The 21,319-nt window shown below is 36.7% G+C and overlaps 1 protein-coding gene across 6 annotated transcripts in view; it reads right to left on the bottom strand.

The window, feature by feature from the left end:
* Nucleotides 1–4,423: 4,423 nt before the first annotated feature.
* Nucleotides 4,424–21,319, bottom strand: part of WTAP (WT1 associated protein) — a 28,573-nt gene continuing 11,677 nt past the window's right edge. For 3 of the 6 annotated variants that reach the window (XM_069487997.1, XM_069487999.1, XM_069488000.1), the window contains exons 4-8: nt 19,239–19,297; nt 18,238–18,365; nt 12,922–13,100; nt 7,553–7,707; nt 4,458–5,691 (exon numbers count right to left, since the gene is read on the bottom strand). In XM_069487997.1, the coding sequence (XP_069344098.1) occupies nt 5,108–5,691; nt 7,553–7,707; nt 12,922–13,100; nt 18,238–18,365; nt 19,239–19,297 (1,105 nt within the window). In that variant the 3' untranslated portion in view covers nt 4,458–5,107. Of the gene's footprint in view, nt 5,692–7,552; nt 7,708–11,446; nt 12,700–12,921; nt 13,101–18,237; nt 18,366–19,238; nt 19,298–21,319 lie in introns of those variants that run through there. The other 3 variants (XM_069488002.1, XM_069488001.1, XM_069487998.1) reach the window with 2 other exon arrangements.

Genomic DNA, 21,319 nt, shown 5'->3' with positions numbered 1-21,319 from the left:
TATCAACTAGGTGTGTTTAAATAAGGGGTAAGGACTTGGGTAGGGTACTCAGTGATGGCTAGAATTTCATGTCTATTTTCAATGGACTCAACATATTTCACCTCTTCCCTAATTAATCAGCCTTGGCCAGTGATTGGTTTAAGAATGGACATGTGACTCAATCTTGGCCACAAAAATGTGAGCAGAAGCTTGGGTGGCTCTGAGAAAGGTTTTCTCACTTCTAAGAAACAGAAATGAATCCTCTTCTCCTTTGGATGTCATGGTGTTTGGTGAGGCCTGGAGGGGGGCCAGTCCAACTGCAAGGCCAACACACTGAGGACAGCAGGGTGGAGATGGAAAGAACCAAGGCCTTTAAGGACATCTTTGAGAGCAACCCTAGAGTCCACCCAACCTCTGCTCTTCCAATTACATGAGACAATTTTCCTGTTTAAGCCAGCTTAAGTTAGGTAGGCTGTTCTGTCACACATAGCTGAAAGCATCCTATACATCTAGTCAGACTTTCTGGTAGGAAATTAAGAATTTTAGAAGGTATTTTGTAAATCAAAGAGAAACTAATATGCTAGGAATGAAAGGGTTTCTAGGCAAGCAATGCAACTTGTTGGAAACACTGCATAGTGGAGCAAGAAAACTTTGTCACAAGGTTGTGGAGCAGAAAACTGTTGACAAGCCCAGAGAAAAGCCTCCTGAAGAATTTTTAAGTAGATTGAAAAAATCATCAGGCCTGGGAAACTACATTAAGACTTTGCAGGCCGGACACAGTGGCTCACACCTGTAATCCTAGCATTTTGGGAAGCCAAGGCAGGAAGATTGCTTGAGGCCAGGAGTTTGAGACCAGCCTGAACAACACAGCAAGACCCCATCTCTACAAAAAATTTTTTTTAAAAATTAGCCAGGTGTGGTGGCATGATCCTGTAGTCTCAGCTACTCAGGAGACTGATGCAGGAGGATCGCTTGAGCCTGGGAGTTTGAGGTTGTAGTGAGCTATGATGACATCACTGCACTCTAGCTTGGGCAACAGAAACCCTGCCTCAAAAAAACAAACAAAAAACCCAAAAAACTTTGCAGAGATATGTGGATGGGTCAAATAAACCAGAGAAGATGACTAGAGTGTAGGCCCCAGAGTTAGGGCAGTAGAAAAGGAAAAAAATTGGGTAACTGTTTCCTTCGGGAGAAATCCTTAGGGTCTAGGATAGTGATGGAGTCAGCAATCCTCCCTGCTAAGAACTCAGCAGCACACTGTAAATCTCTTCTTTCCAGTAATCTGGAATGTTTCCTATCCCCAAACATATCAGAGTCCAAGAAGTTCAAGGAACTTTTCCCTTGGCTTATCTTTATTCTGTCTCATTTTCCCCTTACTCTTTGGCCATTCCTCAGTCTTCTTTGGGGGCTTACTCTTGCTGCCCCTTCATATATTCCCCAAGGTTCCTACTTTGCACTGGCTCCCTAGGTAATACCAGTCATTTACCACCTATATGCTGACAACTCTGAAATCCTCACATCTAAACTAGTTGTCTCCTAAGCAGACTGGTCCTCTCCATTCCAATTTCGTATAAGCACATCAAATTTAACATATCGAGACAAAACTCTTCTAGCCTTTGTTTTTTCTTTATTTAAAATATCAGTGAGCAGTGTAACTATCCTGTGTTAACCAAGCCAGAAATCTCTCTCCAAATCCACTTAGATGTCACTTCCTCCAGGAAGCCTTCCTATCTCCTGCATTTGGTGCCTCCTCAGCATCTCTACTAGACTATATAAGCTTTGTTATATATATTGCTTTATGCACAGCTTCTAGCACATAGGCATTATGTATGAATATGAATATATCTTTATGGCCAACGCCTAGCACATTTGAATGAGTATAATATATTCTTCTAGAGACTAGGACTATATTAAATTGTTTCCTGCCCGGAGGATCTATCCAGAATAAGCTGAGTAAATCTCAAGAAGGGAATTGCTTTTGTTGAGAGGCCACACAGTATGTTTCCTGAGGAGTCTTCATTTTAGCTACTCATTATCTACTCAAAGCTACATATGGGCCAGATGGAGACTAAGAATAATGAATGGAGGAAAGAAGAGGAATATATATTTTAAAATTACATCTGGATCTAGAATCATATGCTACCTGGGCTGGTGAGCAGAGTGAGTGGGCAGGTAGACACCAAAATCTCCAGGTCCTTGTGAGGGGCCACCATTATAGCAGTGCTAAAGAGCCAATCTATCCTGAAGGAGACATGCAGCCATTCTTGGTTAAGTTTCATAAACAGGTGCAAGAGTCCAGGCCTGGTTTTAGCCAGAAGGCAGAATTCACCAACCTAACATGTAGCAAATTCCTTCTTTGGTCTCTGTGAGGGGAGCAGTGAATCACCAAAGTGGATCTGCCATAAGATGGAGGCAAGGAGCAAACTCTATGATGGGTCCAGAGCAGAGGTAATGACATTAGCCAGGGCTATTTGTGATAACCACGGGGATAAGTTAACTGCCAAGACAGTGTCATCAAAGAGCAGTAGGCAATGATTGTGTACAGGGGAAAACTATTCACGAGACAACGAACATGTTAGAGAAAATTGTCAGAAAGAATGGCTTTGCATTATGTTTTGCAAAAGTGTCTAAGGATCTAGAGTAGTCCATTGTATCAAATACAGCTGAGGGGGCCAAGGAAACTGACATCTACTGAGCTCTATGTGTGACTCCCATCAGAAACCAAATCAGTGGGCACTGTGATCTCAGACTTCCCGGGCTCCAAACTACTAGAGATGTGTTTAACTCACCAAGTCTGTGTTTTTTAACACCAGCCCGAGCTAAGATAGCACTGTTATAAGCACTTTACAGGGAAAAACAAGCCACAGAGAGATTCAGTGGTTTGCACGAGTCACAGATAAGTGTAATGCCAGAATTCAAAGCAATTAATTCCAGAAGCCACTCTCCCAACTTGAATATGACCCATCACCTCTCTTACCAGTCACAACAGCAAGTAAAGCATCCAATCCCAGAAATGGGGAAATAATGACTAGGTACAATCATTAAGTGCTCCCTAAGTTATTCCTCAAGGTGTATTCAACAGAAACATGAAAATTGGTAATGTCACGTTAACAGGTCTATATTAAATTTAGTCATAAATTTATGTCATTGGTTGAAGTCTATTGCACACCAATGATTACATTAACACCAACAGGACAGAGAATTCCATTTTTGTTCGAATTGGGCAAACTGAAAGGACGTAACAATCAAAAGCCAAACAATATTTAATAAATCAAAGGACTATTATCTTAGTTCATATCCAAATGTTTAATCATATGCAAATTTAAAATTGTGTAGGATTTTTTACTCACTTGAGCACACTGTACAAAAGGTTAATCAAAAAATTTATTTTTAACACACAACTGAAGACCAGATATAGTTTGTATGTCACCTAAACAAGCGAACAGTTATTTTCAAATACCTTGTACCTCAGTTTCAAGTATTATTATAACTTCAATTCTGAGGTCCTTGGTTACATTACAAGTTATGTCTAAAACTATTTGCTTTTAGCAAAAATGACATTTCATCTCAACCATATATGAAAAGCTATAGATTCAAAAGCCATTCAGTACTATAGACCTTGATACTTAATGTTTAATTAACAGAGAACATGGAACAAACTTTTAAAGTCTTCTACCTTAAAAACATTTCTCTGGCCAGGCACAGTGGCTCACACCATGATCCCAGCAGTGTGGGAGGACCCCTTGAGCCCAAGAGTTTGACAGCCTGGGTAACATAGCAAGACTCTGTCTTACAAAAAAATTTAAAAATTGGCCAGGTGCAGTTGGTGTGCATCTGTAGTTCCACCTATTCAGGAGGCTAAGACAGGAGCATCACTTCAGCCCAGGAGTTCAAGGTATTGTAGTGAGCTAAGATCTCACTACACTGTACTATAGACTGGGTGACAGAGTGAGACCGAGACTCTGTCTCAAAAAAAAAAAAAAAAAATTCCTACTACATTCTAACACCCTACAGGCGTGCTGATATAATATTAGCAGCTATGTTAGTAAAAATCAGTAGTACTGGCCAATGTTTTACAACAAACATAACTGACTACATAGATCTCTACCTGAAACCAAGTCACAAAAAACAAACTGCTGTTCAATTAAAACCTAACCAATACTGAGGTGACCATTTTCTTTATACTTTTCTGCATTTCAAATATTTTATAACAATTAGTTTTCTAAGTCAGGAAAAAAATTTAAAGTGCAGTCCTAAACTCCAACTTCATTTTGCAAAGCAAGGCATAAAATAAATTTAAAAATTAGGTGAATAATAAAAATCAGTGCATGCACTTAAGTTTCACTTTTGTGGTGTGTTGAAGGATGACTAGAAATTCAACAATTCAATGAAAATAAATGACAAATGCTAAGCACACACCATAAACAAACCAAAAAAACTAATGAAGGAGTTACAATAAAAATCTTTATTTAGGTTTGGTCAGTACAGGTAAGATATACTGGAGTCACAGAGCAATATGCATTAACAGGATACAACAGTTCATAAAAACTGAGTAACTATGCACACAAATTTCTTAAACATTCAGTCACCTAAAGAGAAAATGCACAGATGTGTGGTGGAAAAAACTGTATCTAACACTGAAACTACTATAGGACTCCATCAACAAGTCCAACTTTTAGTGATAAAAAAACTACTGTACTGGGCAAACTTGGCAGTCATAAACCCACATCTATTCTAACAAGTCTGAATGGTGCATAAGTATAGTAACAGCAGAGTAAGAATGCCCTTACACAGCACAGGTTCTAGATAGACATAGATTTATACAGACATCATTGTGTTATACTTTAAGGAAAGATTTCCATTTACAACTTCACATTAACTCATATAAAAATAACTTGACCCTACACAAAATGTCCTTTTAGCAACATTAAAATTAACTGTTATAATTTCCAAAGTGGCAGAGGTATTGAAGCAAAAAAAACAAAAAAAAAAAAACACCAACCAAACAAACAAAAACAAAAACACACACCAACAAAAAGGCAAATTGTGACAAAAGTATGCATTAATTTTCTAGACAGTATCCTCTCCCAAATTAAATGACACTGTATAAAAATTTGCTGGAAAAATATTACAAAACTGAACCCTGTACATTTACACTTGAGTCCAAGCCATTCTGAACGTGGCGGGAACCCACAGTTCGGTTACCTTTCCCACTCACTGCTTTCTCTTCTTGAGGGTCATGATTGGAGTCTGTGTCATTTGAGTGGTGTGTGAGAGAGTTTTCACTGCCCGTGGGAGAGTCTACACTTTCATACCCCGCACTGAGTTGGTTTACGTAACTACTACCTCCTCTGCCAGTTCTCTCCTCTGAGCTGTTGGAGGCCTTATTGCCATTCCCTGGAGAAGAAGGAAAGTCATCTTCAGTTGTGTTCCCCTCCCTGTGAAATCCAGACCCAGACGTCCTCTGACGGGAGGAGCTACCATTACTTGGTCCGTTTGCCAGACGGCTGCAGTCTTTACTTGTGGCCTCTGCCTGTTCTACAGGTTCAGAAGATGTAGTCCTGCTGGTACTTGGGGCTGAGGCTTGAGACTGCTGCTGTTGATATTGAGCCAACTGCTGGCGTGTCTCCTTCAATTGTTGCTGAAGAACTAGAATGGTACTCTGCATACCCTCTACTTCTTCGTCGAGTTGAATGATGAAGTCATTCAGTTCTGTGCAAAGGAGAGTCAAACCTACTTTAATATCTCTTATAACATTGAAAAATATTTAAGTGCCTGCCACAAAGCAAGGCATTCAATAAGGCTTATTAAGTAAACAAATACAATTCTCAAATCACAATATATTTTTTAATTTTGCTTGGAATTTTAAAATGGCCATTCAAGAATGAGTTTGTTTTGGGGGAAGCTGGATGCTTAACATGATATGCATACCTGTGGGTCTTAGATCCATGAATTCAATCAACAGCAGATTGAAAATATTTGGGAAAAAACTGCATCTGTACTGAACATGCACAGACTTTTTTCTTGTCATCATTCCCTACACAATATGGTATAACAATGATTTACATAGCATTTACATTGTATTATGTATCATAAGTAACCTAGAGATGGTTTAAACGTTAAAAGATGTGCAAATACTACATCATTTTGTATCAGAGACTTGAGTAATCTGTGGATTTTAATATCTGTGGGAGGTCCTGGAACCAACCTCCAAGGGATGATTGTTACTAAAGCAATGAAGTTAAAATTGATTCGAACCATCTTGCTACACATAACTGATTACAGCCCTCCAAATCTGACCCATGTTTACCTGTGAGCTCATTATGGCCGAGCCCCTAATTCCTCACGCTCCCAGCCAGTGTCTTAGCTCCACAGCAGGTCTGGACCATACAAACACAGTGTGGTCCTCTAACACTCCAGAGTCCAGTCCTATCCTCTAACCAAAGACTATTCCACATACAAGGACAAAGTCACATAACTAATACTTGAAGATGTTACAATACATATGTCCACTAAGTTCTAAAAAGGTAAAAAAAAAAAAAAAAAAAAAGGCTTTCACAGCTATATAAAATCTCCTATTTACATGTTTGCAAGTAGTGTAACAGCTAAGGATTACCACTTTGAAAAGGCAGTTTTAAAGAAATTACTTGGTTACTGATCTTTGCAATTAACTATCAGTCTTACTAATTTTCCATTTAAATTTTCAGAGTTTGGATATTTTCCTAACTATTAATGTTCCTCACAAAGAGGAGAAACAGCACAGATGCAGCTATACTTGCACAAAAATGGATGGAGGCTGGCAATTTTTGTTTTTCTTAACAAATCTTTTTTTTTTTGAGACAGTCTCACTCTGTCACCCAGACAAGAGTGCAGGGGCATCATCACAGCTCACTGCAATCTCAAACTCCTGGGTTTAAGGGATCCTCCTGCTTCAGTGTCCCAAGTAGGCTAGAACTACAGACACACGCCACCACACCCAGCTAATTTTTATTGTTTTGTAGAGACTGGATCTCACTATGTTACTTAGGCTGGTTTCCAACTCCTGGGCTCAAGTGATCCTCCAGCCTCTACCTCCCAAAGTGCCAGGATTACAGGTGTGAGCCACTGCACTGCACTCAATCTGTTTTAGCAAATTTAAATATTAAATCTCTCATTCACTAAATAGAACATCAACAGGCACAATTATATTATTTTCAAACCTTTGGAAATTGCCAAATGTTTCCAAGATTTACACTTACAAGAAATGGTTAAAGATAGTCCCTCGTTCAAACACTGAATATAAATTTGTACATCTTAGTAATACAATACCCTCTTTTTATATTTCACCAAACCCTAGCCCCCCACTACAAAAGAAAAAAAAAAAAACCTTAAGAAATTTGCACAATAAACAAGGAGAGTGGAAAAACACACTAAGATGGCTTTGTTTACTGACTCAACTAGAAATGTTTCATTCATAATTCTATATAATCATAGGCAGAGATTAGCATGTACAGAATCTAACCTATAATTTCATGCCTGGCAGCTTTTTTAAGCCAGTGCAAAGTTGAGTAAACTTTTCAAAAAAACCCCTTACCATCCTGACTGCTTTTAAGCTCCTCACTATATTTCTTCTGTAAAGCCAACTCTGCTTCAAGTTGTGCAATACGTCCCTGGGACAGCTGCCTTCCAAGTTCTTGATTCTCCTGGATAAGCATTCGACACTTCGCCATTAACTTTTTCCCTGTTTGGCTGCAAAGGAAAGAGCCATCCATCATAAAATGAAGATAAAATTCTATATAACCTTCTTTGCTTACAATTATTACAGTGATAGATGTAGCACATACAGAATATAACTATGTCACAGCAGATGCCACCCTATAATTACCATCTTCTCTTCTGGAACACGTCCATCTTCCGAATTTCAGTATTTTGCCAATATAGCAGCAAAAATAAACTCTAAAAGTGCCCAAGTGGACACTTTCATTTGTATTACATCAATAATCAATTCTGAAATCTGTATGAATCACAAATTATCACTTGAAACAAACATGCCAGTTAATTCACACACACCTTGGATATACCAGTATTATTACAACACTAAGGTACTTAGCGATTTATCAAACAGAAAAGTTCTTAAAAAGTTACATGTAACATCAATCACAAATGTATGCTTCTCTAAAATATCTAACACATGAAAATCAGTACCTAGAAATATAAATGAATGAGTATATTTATTCTTGCTAAAAAACATTTAATAAAAATTTTTAATAGGCAGTTCTTTAGTGTATCCATCTTCCATATCTCTTGAGAATGGATCTATTACATTAAGTGAGGGATGTTTAATTTTTTTTGAAGCCTTAAGACTCTACTCATCAACCCCTTATTTCACTTTTTAATGTTTTATATATATATACTTTGAGCTTTCAAACTGGGATGTGAGTTCTTTTTAATTTAATATTGATACATAGTTAGGCTATTACTGATGTTACAAAAGATCATCCTTGTGATACAAAAATAAGAACAGGGGTTACTACCACAAGGAATTCAAACATGGAAATATCTGCCATATTAGGAGTGGCATACTTTCAACAAACTGGTTTCCAAATGCTAGGGCAACATATTATAGGACCTATATGTGCACATACAAAGCAATGGCAAAAATTTAACCAAAAGGCCAAATAAGTTTCTTAATAAAACTTGATTGCTTTTCTTTAGCCTTGGCAATAAAAATAGAAACCATAGCTTTTAAAGGGATCTGATTTCAGTATATAATTGCTATATTACCTTTGAGGCTTGGATAGAAACAGTTTGAAATTCTTGTCATTGGGTTAAGTCCAGAATGACCTTGTTGGTTAAAAACTTTTATTCTGGTCTCTCCTTCTTCTAGTGGGGCTTTCACTTGCCTGATCTATTACCTCAGTATGTGTTAGAACTTTAAAATGGAAACATTTTGTAGTGTTGCAAGGTTCTTTTACCTACAGCATGTGTTCTTACCTAACGTAATTCAAAATTCAAAATAAGTTTGTAATTGAGTTTCCCCTTACAGAAATCTGTAGAACAGTAAAACCTGGGTTACTAGTGTTCAAAGGTGCCCAAAGTGAAAGCCATGAGCTAACAGGAGGTTAGGGTTTTATTCTTTTATGTGACAACTTTATTAGCTGGTGTTCTTGTTCATTGCTACCTTAGCTCCACATACCTCCCCACCCCACCATTTCTCATTACCACTCTCAGGCTTTAGCCTCCAGTGAACACACACTTAGACATCAAACAATGAGGAAATAAGGGACAGGCATGATTGTCAAAAACAGTGGAATCCCTTCCACCTTACTATGTTCCCACAACTTTGTTTTCTTGCAAAGTATATAATACCAGTGTTTCCAACTACCTGAAAATTCTTTTATATGAATTAAAGATTAGAAAAAAGACAACTGTAAAATGCATTAATTTGTGACCTGACTTAACCCCATATAAAAATGCCGCAAATTCTCAAGCAAAAAGGTTTCATTTTAACATGTCATACTTTTTAATAAATGTCTGCGCTAAAATAATCCTATCATATTTAAAACTAGCAATTGCTAAAGTAAATCTCGGCCAGGCCCGGTGGCTCACACCTGTAATCCTAGCACTCTGGGGGGCCGAGGTGGGCAGACTGTATGAGCTCAGGAGTTCGAGACCAGCTCTGAGCAAGAGCGAGACCCCACCTCTACTAAAAATAGAAAGAAATCATATGGACAGCTAAAAATATATATAGAAAAAATTAGCCGGGCATGGTGGCGCATGCCTGTAGTCCCAGCTACTTGGGAGGCTGAGGCAGGAGGATAGCTTGAGCCCAGGAGTTTGAGGTTGCTGTGAGCTAAGCTGACGCCATAGCGCTCTAGCCCGGGCAACAGAGCGAGGCTCTGTCTCTAAAAAAAGAAAAAAAAAAAAAGAAAAGAAAAAAGTAAATCTCAACAAAACCACCATTTTAAACATTCTGTAACTTTGTTATTTTATTAACTATGTAAAATTTGTGTTGTGCGCATCACATCACAAAAAATGAAAATTATAAATAACTGTTTTTGGAATAATTTTTTAAAATTACAAACAAAAACTCTAACCCATTCCTAAAACCAAATAACCCATAAAGCAAACATAATAGGAAATACTTCAAGGAAAGATTTATAAAAAGGAATGATCATACAATGCTTTTAGAAATCAAGGGGAAAGGAGCCAGGCTATTTTGGAGAGACGTACAGACAATTACTCAAATGATTAAATGCAAACTGGAAACTGCCAGAATACTGAAAGATACCCCTCTAAACACTCTAAAATGTATGCACAGTCTCATGAATGAAATATTTTAACTGAAGTGGACATGATAATACAAGGAATCTTTCTTCCTCAAAGTTAAAACAGAGAAAAATAGGAAAGTGAAAACACCCACCCACACCCACACAGAACAAAACAAGATCCATTCTATTTGAAATATTCCGAACAGGGGATTGACTAAGAGCATTGCTTCAAATTAATGATATGTTTATAGAACTTGACATATTCTGGCTTACAGCCTAATTTTACAGAACAAAAGTCCATTTATAGATGATTAAATTGTGATTCATAAATATAGTGGAAATACTATGTAACCATTAAAAATGTAGCCTACATGTACTAAAAAAAATGGAAAAATGCCCGAGGTAAGTGAAAAAACAAAAAAAACAAGCTGCAAATCATCTATTTTTATGGCATGATCACATTTGTTTAAAACATTTTATATACATAAAATGACTGTATATGCGCATAGAAATTATCTTGATGATACCCAAGAAATTTTAACAGTGGTTACTGCTCCTATAGAATGGGGAAAGTCAAGGTCACATCCAGAAGTGACCCTTTTCATCTCCACTTTTCTCTCCAGTATTTCAATTTTATACACAAACCTGTATTATCTTATTAATTAAAAGATAAAATTTTAACAATGACAAGAAAAATAACCAGAGACTTCAAAATGACTGTTACCTAAGTAGCAAAGAAAGATGCTGGCTAAATCTGTGTACATATTAATAATACATTTTATGAATTACTGCTTGACTTACTAAAAATATACTTAGGCTATTTCTACTATGATTGTAAATGGCATAAAATATATACAAAAGCCTTAATTGCAGGCACAATAAGCTAATTTCAAACAGATTTGGTTACTTACCCTGCAACCCCCACAAAATAGTGAGAATTTTAAAGCAGATTTCTTGCTGAAAAATCACACAAACCACTTCTTCAACCCACCCTCTGCCCCACAATCAGTTCCCTAAAGCACAAACATACAAGATACTTACAATTGATTTGAATGATTAAGAGAGAACTTAAGTCACCCTTGTTAAAACTGCACTTAAACGATGGGACAAGCTGGAACATTTATCTTCCACTCATCTTAGACTCCATTATCACCAAGCGAAAATTTGAACTGGTGACTTATAGAATGATCTGACGAAAAAAATTCACCTCCAGGATTGGATGGAAGCATGAAGAAAATAATGCCTTTTATCTAAATGATCAAATGAATCTGCCAGAATTGATCACTATACCTTTTTTCAATTCACAAAATGTCTCACTTAGGCCAGCCCACAGTTCCAACACATTATCTTCTGGCAGGCACCCTGTGAAGCTGTCCCACATTAATTTCTACTGCAATATCCTGGGACAAAGTGTCAAAAAGTAACAAGTGTCAAGTCTCCTTGTCTTTTATGATATCAGCTGGAATAAAGTAGGTCTTTCAAAAATGAGACATAGCGCCTTTTCCTTCACTTTGAAGAGCACAGCAACAATATTTCCAAAATCAATCTGCTCTCCACAGCCCCCCCCAAATTAAAATGTTAAGAATACAACAAAATCATCATATATTCCTTGAACTTAAAAAAAAAAAAAAACAACTATTTCAAGGCACATTTAATTTAATATCAAGAGTGCAATACAAAAGGCCCAAATACAATGAAGGAACACATTCCCCCATTAACACCAACGACAATGCTCTTTTAACATGTGCCTGTTGAATGGAATGGGTATTTCATAAAGTTTGCTACTGAAAAAAATACGCAGTGAGTCTCATCACAGCCAATACCCTTATACAATCTAATTGTGAAATGAATGTTTATAATGCTTCAAACAGTTTAAACCTGAAGTTTGATACCACACCTTCATGTTTGTACAGTCCTCAGTAAGATTATCTACAGTTTTTGCAACCATTCAAAGAACAAACCATTGATTAAAACCACAGTGACGTAAGGCTCAATCAAGTAATATGGAGCCCCAAACTAAATGGTTAAATATATGTACTACTTGTACTGACATCTATTATTTGATTCTCTCATACTATTAAAAGTTGGTTCTTAGTAAATAATCCCTTTAAAGGCAAAATTCACCTCATTTGAGTTTTGACCCAGAAGTTCAACAACAATCATAAAGTCCACAGTCTTATTGGCAAAACTGATATACAGTGTCTCTAAGTCACTATGCTCAAGGTTAAGAGCGATGCATATTCCATTTTTACATTTTACTGGAATTTTACATGTTCAATTCATGACTTAAAATCTCTAGGTTTTCATTCCTCCAAATTGTCTGAAGACACACTGTGCCACAGACTTAAGACTTCTGTTTCTCCCTCTATTTTCTTCAAACAGAAACAATTTCTCAAGTGTCTACATGTTCTAGAAGGGGAATTTTTCGGACGTGGCCACTTCTTCGGAATAGTCCGACGGCATCAGACCTCTGAAGCAAGGGGAAGGGGAAGAGAAAAAAGCTGAAACACAAGGTTCATCTGGTAAGTTTTACATTAACCATTACAAGCTGGACAGTATAAGAATGTGGCTTTTTTTTTTGGCTCAAAAAGTCTGAGTCTTGGTGTGGAAACGAGTACTTGGCTGTCCCACCACAGCTTTCTCGTAGTGGGACTGTCAGGGAAGTCTTGACTGGGGAGTATGATTTGTTTACCTATCAGGCGTAAACTTCCAGGCACTCAGTTCATTTTGGGCTTGTTCCAGTTTGTCTTTAGTCTGTTCCAGTTCACCTTTCATTTTTAGGAAAAACAAGTTGATCGCTGGGTCCACCATTGTTGATCTCAGTTGGGCAACGCTCGGCTGCTGGACTTGCTTGAGGTACTGGATTTGAGTCTGTGCAAAGCAAAGCAAATAATTACTAACAAATCAAAGAAAACATACATAAGGTGGGGTAAACTCCCTTTCATTCACTTGATTTACCAACTCATTTATTAAACACCTTCCCCCCTTTGATCTTAAAATTCTCTAGAGAAAGTACAAATTAAAACTTTTTACTTAAGGCTATTCATGTAGGAATGAATTAAGGCCATTTGAGTGTGTCTCCATTATTTGTGGCCTTTAAATAAAGAGACTGTATCTTACTTTGTAACTGAAACAGTACAAACAAAAGTCAATGTTCAAACTAAAAAATGAAAAAACAAAAAAACTAAATATGCTAATAACCCACAGGAAAAAAAGCAAAGTTTAAGATATTAATTACTTAAGAGTTACTGGAGTCTCTTATGGTTTACTTTTTCTAATTTTTTTGCCCATAGAAATTATTCTATGTAAAAGTCCCCTAAAAATATGCAAGGTACAAGATTATAATTTAAAACACACATTTGTACTTCTAAACTAAAAAATGGACAGTATTTATACCTACATAAGTTGGCATTACAGCTTTATAAAAGCAAAACTCAATAGAACCTTAAGCCAAAATAAAGCAGATTCGTTTTTTCCCCTTGTGAGCAGATTTGAATTGCAGAATTGTAAAGCTAGAAGTAACTGACCTAGTCTAAACTACTTAATTTTTTAGAGATAAAATAAGCCAATTGTTAAAGGATATAGTTAGTTCAGTGGCATAGCTGAACTAGAATTCTAGTTCTCAGGCCTAACTCCCAGTCTAGAGCTTTTTCCACCATACCAGAACCCCTCTACTTACATATGAAACCTTCAATTTCGACTTCAGTTGTACTATTTACTAGCACACTAAAAATACATTTCTAAAATATGAAATACAGTTATTAGCATTAACATCATCATTTTCTTCATACCCAAAACAGATCTGGTTCAAGATTTCATTCTATGTTCAGGCTTAAACAGGATCAAATTTAAAATTTCTTACTACAAATTTAGTAAAAGTCACAAATACACTAAGTGGACTGGGAATACTGAGCAGACAAATCTTTATTTAATTTACAAAAATTTTTAATAATCTTTTGTTTAATTCATTTTAAACAAAAAAGTACAACTGCTTATTCAATGTAAGGCCAGCTGCTGAGACAGTTTAACACAGAAAGAATAAAGTATGTCTTTATAGTGCACGCCATGTGCTGGTATCACTAATTAAAACACAGTCTTACAACACTGACTGGGATTCAGTTACTATTTAGGTTTACAAAGTCCTAACAGTCAATACTTTCAGTTACAAAAAGAGAGACAAATTTGACTAGAATAAATTCCATGTGCTAGGGAAGAGAATACTGGGTACAGTGTTTGAAAAGTCAGTTTTATTCCAAAAGCTATTTTGAGTGGACTGGCAAGACTAAATGAAAAATGGGAATACCACTGAGGAGAGAAACAAATGACAGATTTATAAACAAAATAGTTAATCTAGCATTATAAAAAGCGAACAATGGCTGGGCACAGTGGCTCACGCCTGTAATCCTAGCAGTCTGGGAGGCCAAGGTGGGAGGATCACTTGAGGTCAGGCGTTCGAGACCAGCCTGAGCAAAAGACCTCATCTCTACTAAAAATAGAAAAATTTAGGGCCGGACGCGGTGGCTCACGCCTGTAATCCTAGCACTCTGGGAGGCCGAGGCGGGTGGATCGCTCAAGGTCAGGAGTTCGAGACCAGCCTGAGCGAGACCCCGTCTCTACTAAAAATAGAAAGACATTATATGGACAACTAAAAATCTATATAGAAAAAATTAGCCGGGCATAGTGGCGCATGCCTGTAGTCCCAGCTACTCGGGAGGCTGAGGCAGTAGGATCGCTTAAGCCGAGGAGTCTGAGGTTGCTGTGAGCTAAGCTGACGCCACGGCACTCACTCTAGCCTGGGCAACAAAGTGAGACTCTGTCTCAACAAAAAAAAAAAAAAAAAAAAAAATAGAAAAATTTAGCCAGGCAACTAAAAGTAGAAACAAAAAATTAGACCGGTATGGTGGCAAACACCTGTAGTCCTAGCTACTCAGGAGGCAGGAGGAGGATCGCTTGAGCCCATGAGTTTGAGACTGCTATGAGCTAGGCTGATGCCACGGCTCTCTAGCCTGGGCAACAGAGAAAGACTCTGTCTCAAATAAATAAATAAATAAATAAAATAAAAGGCCAACAATAAATATTTCTTTGGCTAACTTATGTCTTATGCTCAAACTTAACCAAATAAATGGACTACTGATGAACTTAGCAAAGACCACATGTTGACAAAGAAATAAAGAACTACACAATTAAAAGAGCAAAGAGATGAGCTAGTATGCTGGGCAAACACAAAATGTATCAAGAAAGAACACAGGCTGGGTACGGTGGCTCACATCTGTAATCCTAGCATTCTGGGAGGCTGAGATGAGAGGGTTGCTTGACCCCAGGAGTCTGAGGTTGCAGTGAGCTATGATCACGCCACTGCGCTCTAGCCCAGGCAACAAAGCAAGAGTGAGACCAAGAGGGAAGGAAAAGGAGGAAGAAAGAAGAAAAGAAAGAGAAAAAAGGAAGGAAGGAAAAAGAAAAGAAAGAATATATACATATTCCTGAGGATGCATTTTTTTCTATGCTTAGCTTAATCTGAAACACTGAGGGTCAAAGCAGCTCTGTTTTAAAAGGCAGATATCCAATAGAAGCCTTACCACTTTTCTTCCATTTTCAAGAGGATAAGGAACCTCTTATCCTCAAGGTTAACCCCTCCAGCTATTTCTTTAATCTTTCCCCTCCTGCCTCCTCTGGTATCTTACTCCCATCCTTTCTACCCTTTAAATTCTATTAATGTATCTCTGAACTTCCATTTGACAGTTCCTCTAGAGCCTATACATTTTCCAAACTGTCTTATCGTTTAAAAAAAAGCTCTCCCAATCTTGCCTAATTATCACCCAATACCTCCCAGTTTCAACCTAACCTCATTAAAGAAATAATCTTAGCCACATCTACATTTGATACATTTCCTCCCACTCAAATTATTACAATCTTTCTTCTGCCCCCACTCACAACTGAAAGAGGTTTCACTAACATGGCCAACAGCCTTCCTAACTGCCAAATCCAATGAACAATTTAAAATTCCTATTTTACTGAACCCGATGCTTGTCTTTGACACTATTAATCACTTTATTTACCTTTTGAGGGGGTGGGGATGTTGCATCTCCTCAGTTTTCCTAAGACTACACTCTGCTCTTCTTTTTAAATTTGATCTATCCTAACAGCATTATCACTCAACTGTTAGTCACACAAAAGACAAACCTGAGAGCCATCTGTGATTCCTCCCTAAATTTCTTCATTACTTCCCCAACAACATCCAACTCATCAAGTCTACCGACTATGCCTCCAAAATACCCATCCCATCCTCCTGCTCCCTGCCACTACTGGCTTTATTATCTCATCTGGACTATTTTAGGAGCCTCCCAACTGATTTTCTTGCTGTAAGTCCTATTCTTCTCAAATCCACCTTCCATAATCAAACCAGAGTGATCTACCTAAAATGCAAATCTGGCCGACCTTATAAATCTCTTGCTTAAAAATTCTTCAGGGGTTCCCTCTCACTTAAAATAATATCCAAGATCCCTGGCCCTGACCTTACCTCTTTTCACTCATCTAAAACTTCATCCTCATGTACCACATAAAATCTTGCCCTTTCCTTGTGGTTTTGCTCCTGTGGCCCTGTCCACAAAACCTTACTCAGTATTATAACTGAAAGAACAGGAAGTTGTTCAGCTGCCCTGTGCAGAAGAAAGCTATAAAAAAAAAATATGGCCGGAAAAGGTTAGGTTCTAGCTGACAGAACCTTAAAATCCAGGTTGAGAAGACAAAAAAGTGATGAGGCATCAAAGGCTTTGACCAGGCATGATAAGATCAAAACTGCCAGTATACACAGGACAGGTGGAGAATCAGAGGTACATCAATAGCACATACTGTCTAGGAAAGTGTTAAGTAGTACCTGAACTACAATGTCAAGAGGAAAAATCAGAAAGAGAGAAAGAATTTAAGACACTCTGGTCTTATGAGATAATACCATCAGCACTAGCTATTCACACTCTATCTCTCAGGTGTTAGTACTCTGTAGTAAGATTCATTCTTTGCATAAAAGTGAAAATTGAAACTGGCAGAAACAGAAGGAGAGAAAGTAGAGAAAAGATAAAAGTTACTCATTTCTTTAGCAAAGTAACACGTGAAGAAGTCATTTTATAAAAAGTGAAAGAAGACAGAATAGGGACTTTGGTGGAACTGCAAACAATCTCTGCACAGGAAGTGTGACTGAGCCCTAAGGAACATTGTACTGGTGAGAGAAACAACAGGAATAGGACTGTGCCCTTATATTTTTAGTATTTCCAGTGACCGGAATAGTGGCTTATACATTAGAAGATTTTAATAAATATGTACCAAATGAATGGAGAGTATACAAAGAAGTTGAAGAAACATTCAGATTTTAAAATTAGAAACAAGGATAGAGCTGCCTCTAATTTTTTTGTATATTTATATATACATAAAAGAAATAACTAAGACTGTCAAAGACAGCATAAGATTCAGTCTAAATTATCAGAGCTAGATGATCAAATATGTCACTAGATTTCAGATCTATGTAGACATGGTAAATGATATGAATGAAAGTTTTAACAATTAAAAAAGACATACTACAGAAGTTGCTGTATATACTGTAGAAACATAGTTCTACATACAGAAGGATCAAGAGAACAGACTGTAAACTAATCAGATGGTCTGCCTAGCCAGTGGAAGTAAAGCTATAAGGAGCAAATGCCCTTTTATTGATTATACCCTCACACATCCAGATATCTGAAAAATATCTGGAATTAACATACTAATTCTCAGAAAGCATGGAAATTTCAGAGAATAACTTAAAACTTCTGCCTTCTTGGCCACAAAAAAGTTTATTATCTAAATGATGGATGCTATCTACCACAATTTTACATCTAGTAAGTGTATCTGCAGCCCAAAGAATATGCACCTTAACAAAATATACTCTTGTATTTAGCATCATTTAAAATTAACATGTAATAATGTGGATTAAAAACCAATTCTTCAATTAAAGACTTTTACAACTTGAAATACTTACAGTACACTCTTGCATTTCTTGTTCCTTGGTTGCTAGTCGCATTACAAGGATGTTTTCCCTGCGTGCAGACTCCTGCTGTTGTTGCTTTAGTTTTTCTTCAGACTCCCTTAAGCCAGTTACATCATTAGCTGATGTTTAAAAGAAAAAAAAAAAAAAATGCCAAAATATTACTATCCAATACCAGGCTGAATTATATTTTTATAGTCTCATCTGTTCCCAACAGAACACAGGAAACTGCATTATCTAAATTTGTTTATATTATATAGTATTCACAAAATCCCAATTAATATTTTTTTAACCTATTCAATATAAAAACACCAATAACTGCATGGACAATCAGTATTTTAAGCATTCATAATGTTCATAACTTCTACAGATTATAACATCATGTAATTATTAAAACTTCATGGCATTAAGCTTTGTGAACTTGGAAAACAATATACATATGGTTTTTATACTCACAAATAGTATGTTATTCAAACTCCATAAAAGGTGACAGACTAAAATGGTTTAAAATTATAAACTTTGTTGATATTATTTTGAGCAGATTTGAAAAGATCTGTAAATATATAGCTATGTCCTAATGTTATAATTTAAGCTCTGTATCTATTACTGGTTGCTGCTATGTATCTCCCTTTTAGACTAGTAACTCATGCTTCAATTCAAATTCCTATGTAGAAGGGGTTGGGGACAGATCAATAAGAGTTTCAAGTTCTTGTAAGTTATCCTATTTATACTCTCTCAGAACCTTACACATAATTTTGCTAAAATCATGTGATTATTATGTCTGTCTTCTTCACTGACTGCGAACTCCTCAAGAGAGATTGTCTCATTCATTCTTATAATTTCCAGCACCCAACGCAGGACCTAGACATAATTCTTATAAATAAAATGCTTGAGTTTAAGCATTTGCTTTGATAAAACCAATTATTCCATGTTTGTAACAACAATCTAAAAGGAGACTATTCATAGTCTTTAAGAAAGCTAAAATTCATACTTACAGTTAAGATCTGTGTACTTGCCCTCCAAAGCTTGTACATATGCATCATATTGTTTCCATCTAGTACAAAAATAAATCCCTACATTAGTTACATTGAAATTGCTTTTATTAAACAGACTAGAAAATCATATCCATAAACTTATACATTTAATGAGAATTCTTCTGATTTTTAATTTTGAGATAATTATAAACCTAGTTTAACCAACAATAAATTTGTCCCTTCATTATTCTTTCTCATTTTATAGGAAACAGGTAAAAGGAGATATAAAGAGAAAAGTATTCTCTGCTGAGAACATGCCAAGCATGCTCCTCTGGGTGAGATTCATTCTGGTATCACTGATGCCAGGACCAATGCCTGGATTACAGAAGCTGAATCAAAACCCTCCTACTACTTTCAAATATGCAGTCCACCCAAAACAAAAGGCATATAAAAATGTGCCTAATTATATGGGACTGAACATTCTTTATCTTGGTTCTTTTGTAAAATACCATGTGACTCAAACATTAATTTTTGCCTATTAAAAAAAGGGAGGGAGAGTTTAACATTTTTAACACTATTTTAAATTAAAATAGAATCCAATTTGCAGAAACAACTTGCATAAATGCCATATTCTATGAGAATACAAGGGGACTTTTCTTCCTCGTTATACTCCTCTACTTTCAAGTATATATACTACTAGCTACTCTTGGCAATCGACAATAAAGATTTTCCCATTTTTTTTTTTAAGAGACGCTGTCTCGTCTGTCACCTAGGCTGGAGTGCAGTAGCGCAATCAGTTTACTGTAACCTTCAACTCCCACTCTCAAGGGATCCTCCCACCTCAGTCTCCCAAAATGCTGGTATTACATATAGACAGGAGCCACCATTCCAGGCTGATTTTCCCAGTCTTAGGTTTAAACAACCTGTAATGGAGAGTACCCTGCCCTGAATGTCTGCTATCCTGTTTACGTAAGAGTCATGTTTTCAAACTGCTCTTTAGTTGCAGCTAATTAAAATTTACTTTTACTAGAAAACCATTTTATAATCTTAAAAACAGGTTTGCTACGAGATTAATATTACAACACAATGAACAAAAAAATATTTCCTAACACCAAGCTGATCTACCTTCACCAAGACCATGCTTGTTTCTATAGCCCCTACAACTTAGGCTACATCAAATCTTTAGGGATGAATAAATAAAGGTTTTCTAAGGAGGCTATATAAGAACTATTTATTTTAGAAGAACAGAAAGTAAGTTAAACTGACTTTAAAACTGCACACAACTTAGAAACCTCAAAGGTAACTTGAGCTCAAGAGTTAAAGGCTTAAGAAGAGCGAGACCCCTTCTCTACAAAAAACAGAAAAATTAGCTGGGCATGGTGGCGCGCACCTGTAGTCCCAGCTACTCAGGAGGCTGAGGCGGGAGAATTGTTTGAGCCTAGGAGTTTGAGGTTGCAGGTGACTTACAATGAATGATGCCACTGTACTCCACATGGGGCAACAGAGCGAGACTCTGTCTCAAAACAATAATAAATAAATAAATATATATATTACTGATTGTTTTCCTCCTGCAGTTAAATAAAGAAAAAGACTGCAGAGACTAATAAGAATTATTTAAGGAGGGATAAAAGGCAAGGAGTGTACCGTATCAGAGATACAAAACCAAAACACAACAACATGTGAATGGTAGTATATCACAAGCAAGAGAGGATAAGAGTGTTCTAGAATACTGAAGATTTAAATTTTATGTGCAGGGAGATAAAATATGTTAATGGGAAACTGTCCTATGCATGAGATTACGGCAAAGGAAGATAAAGAGCATGTCCACAATAGAACAGCTAAGTGCAAGTGAAGGTGGGAAATTATCACTCCAGGAAACAATGAAACATGTCATCTGTGCCTCGTTACCTTATAAAACACCTGTCTCCCATTTTCAGCCTATTAACTTTGCCTAATTCTTCAAATAAAAATTCCTCGAAATTTCTAGAGAAAGCAGAGTTCAATGACCTTCCAATGGCTGCCCTGAAAAATATTCTATTTTTATCTAAAAGTTATCATGTAAGAAATTTAATAACCGTACTAATAAAAGAAAGAAAAAGCAT

The sequence above is a fragment of the Eulemur rufifrons genome, chromosome 15, assembly GCF_041146395.1.
Source record: "Eulemur rufifrons isolate Redbay chromosome 15, OSU_ERuf_1, whole genome shotgun sequence".
NCBI lineage: Eukaryota > Metazoa > Chordata > Mammalia > Primates > Lemuridae > Eulemur > Eulemur rufifrons.
This window is presented reverse-complemented; position numbering and strand designations above follow the sequence as displayed.